Genomic DNA, 414 nt, shown 5'->3' on the forward strand with positions numbered 1-414 from the left:
TACATACATAAGCAAAAACAAAAAAACAAACAGCTTAGTGCAAATGAAAGAAAAAACAAAAACACAAAAAGAAAAAAAAAAGAGAAACAAAAGAATAAAACAAAACACAAATAAACAAATCCACCTAGATACTGCTGCTGCTGCTACTACTACTGCTGCTGCATACCTCTTTCTGGTGCAGCAGTTTTTCTTGTCTCTTTCTTTCTTCTTTGACTCTTCTCGCTTCGTCAACCGGCATAAAGTTATTGGGGTCTGATAAATCTAAAAAGGGACCGCGACGCTGCTTCCTGCAGCAGCAGCAGCAGCAGCAGCAGCAGCAGCAGCAGCAGCAGCAACAGCAGGAGCAGCGGCAGCAGCAGCAGCAAGATATATATATATATATATATATATATATATATATATATAAACAGGAAT

At 38.4% G+C, this 414-nt stretch overlaps 1 protein-coding gene across 1 annotated transcript in view; it reads right to left on the reverse strand.

The window, feature by feature from the left end:
* Positions 1-414, reverse strand: part of EMH_0084620 (uncharacterized protein) — a gene marked incomplete at both ends in the record, with an annotated part of 2,449 nt that overhangs the window by 844 nt on the left and 1,191 nt on the right. The window contains one exon of the mRNA XM_013500794.1: positions 167-287. Coding sequence (XP_013356248.1) covers positions 167-287 — 121 coding nt within the window. The remainder of the gene's footprint in view (positions 1-166; positions 288-414) is intronic.

Source organism: Eimeria mitis, genomic scaffold (genome assembly GCF_000499745.2).
Source record: "Eimeria mitis Houghton genomic scaffold, Emh_scaff5863, whole genome shotgun sequence".
Taxonomy (NCBI): Eukaryota; Apicomplexa; class Conoidasida; order Eucoccidiorida; family Eimeriidae; genus Eimeria; species Eimeria mitis.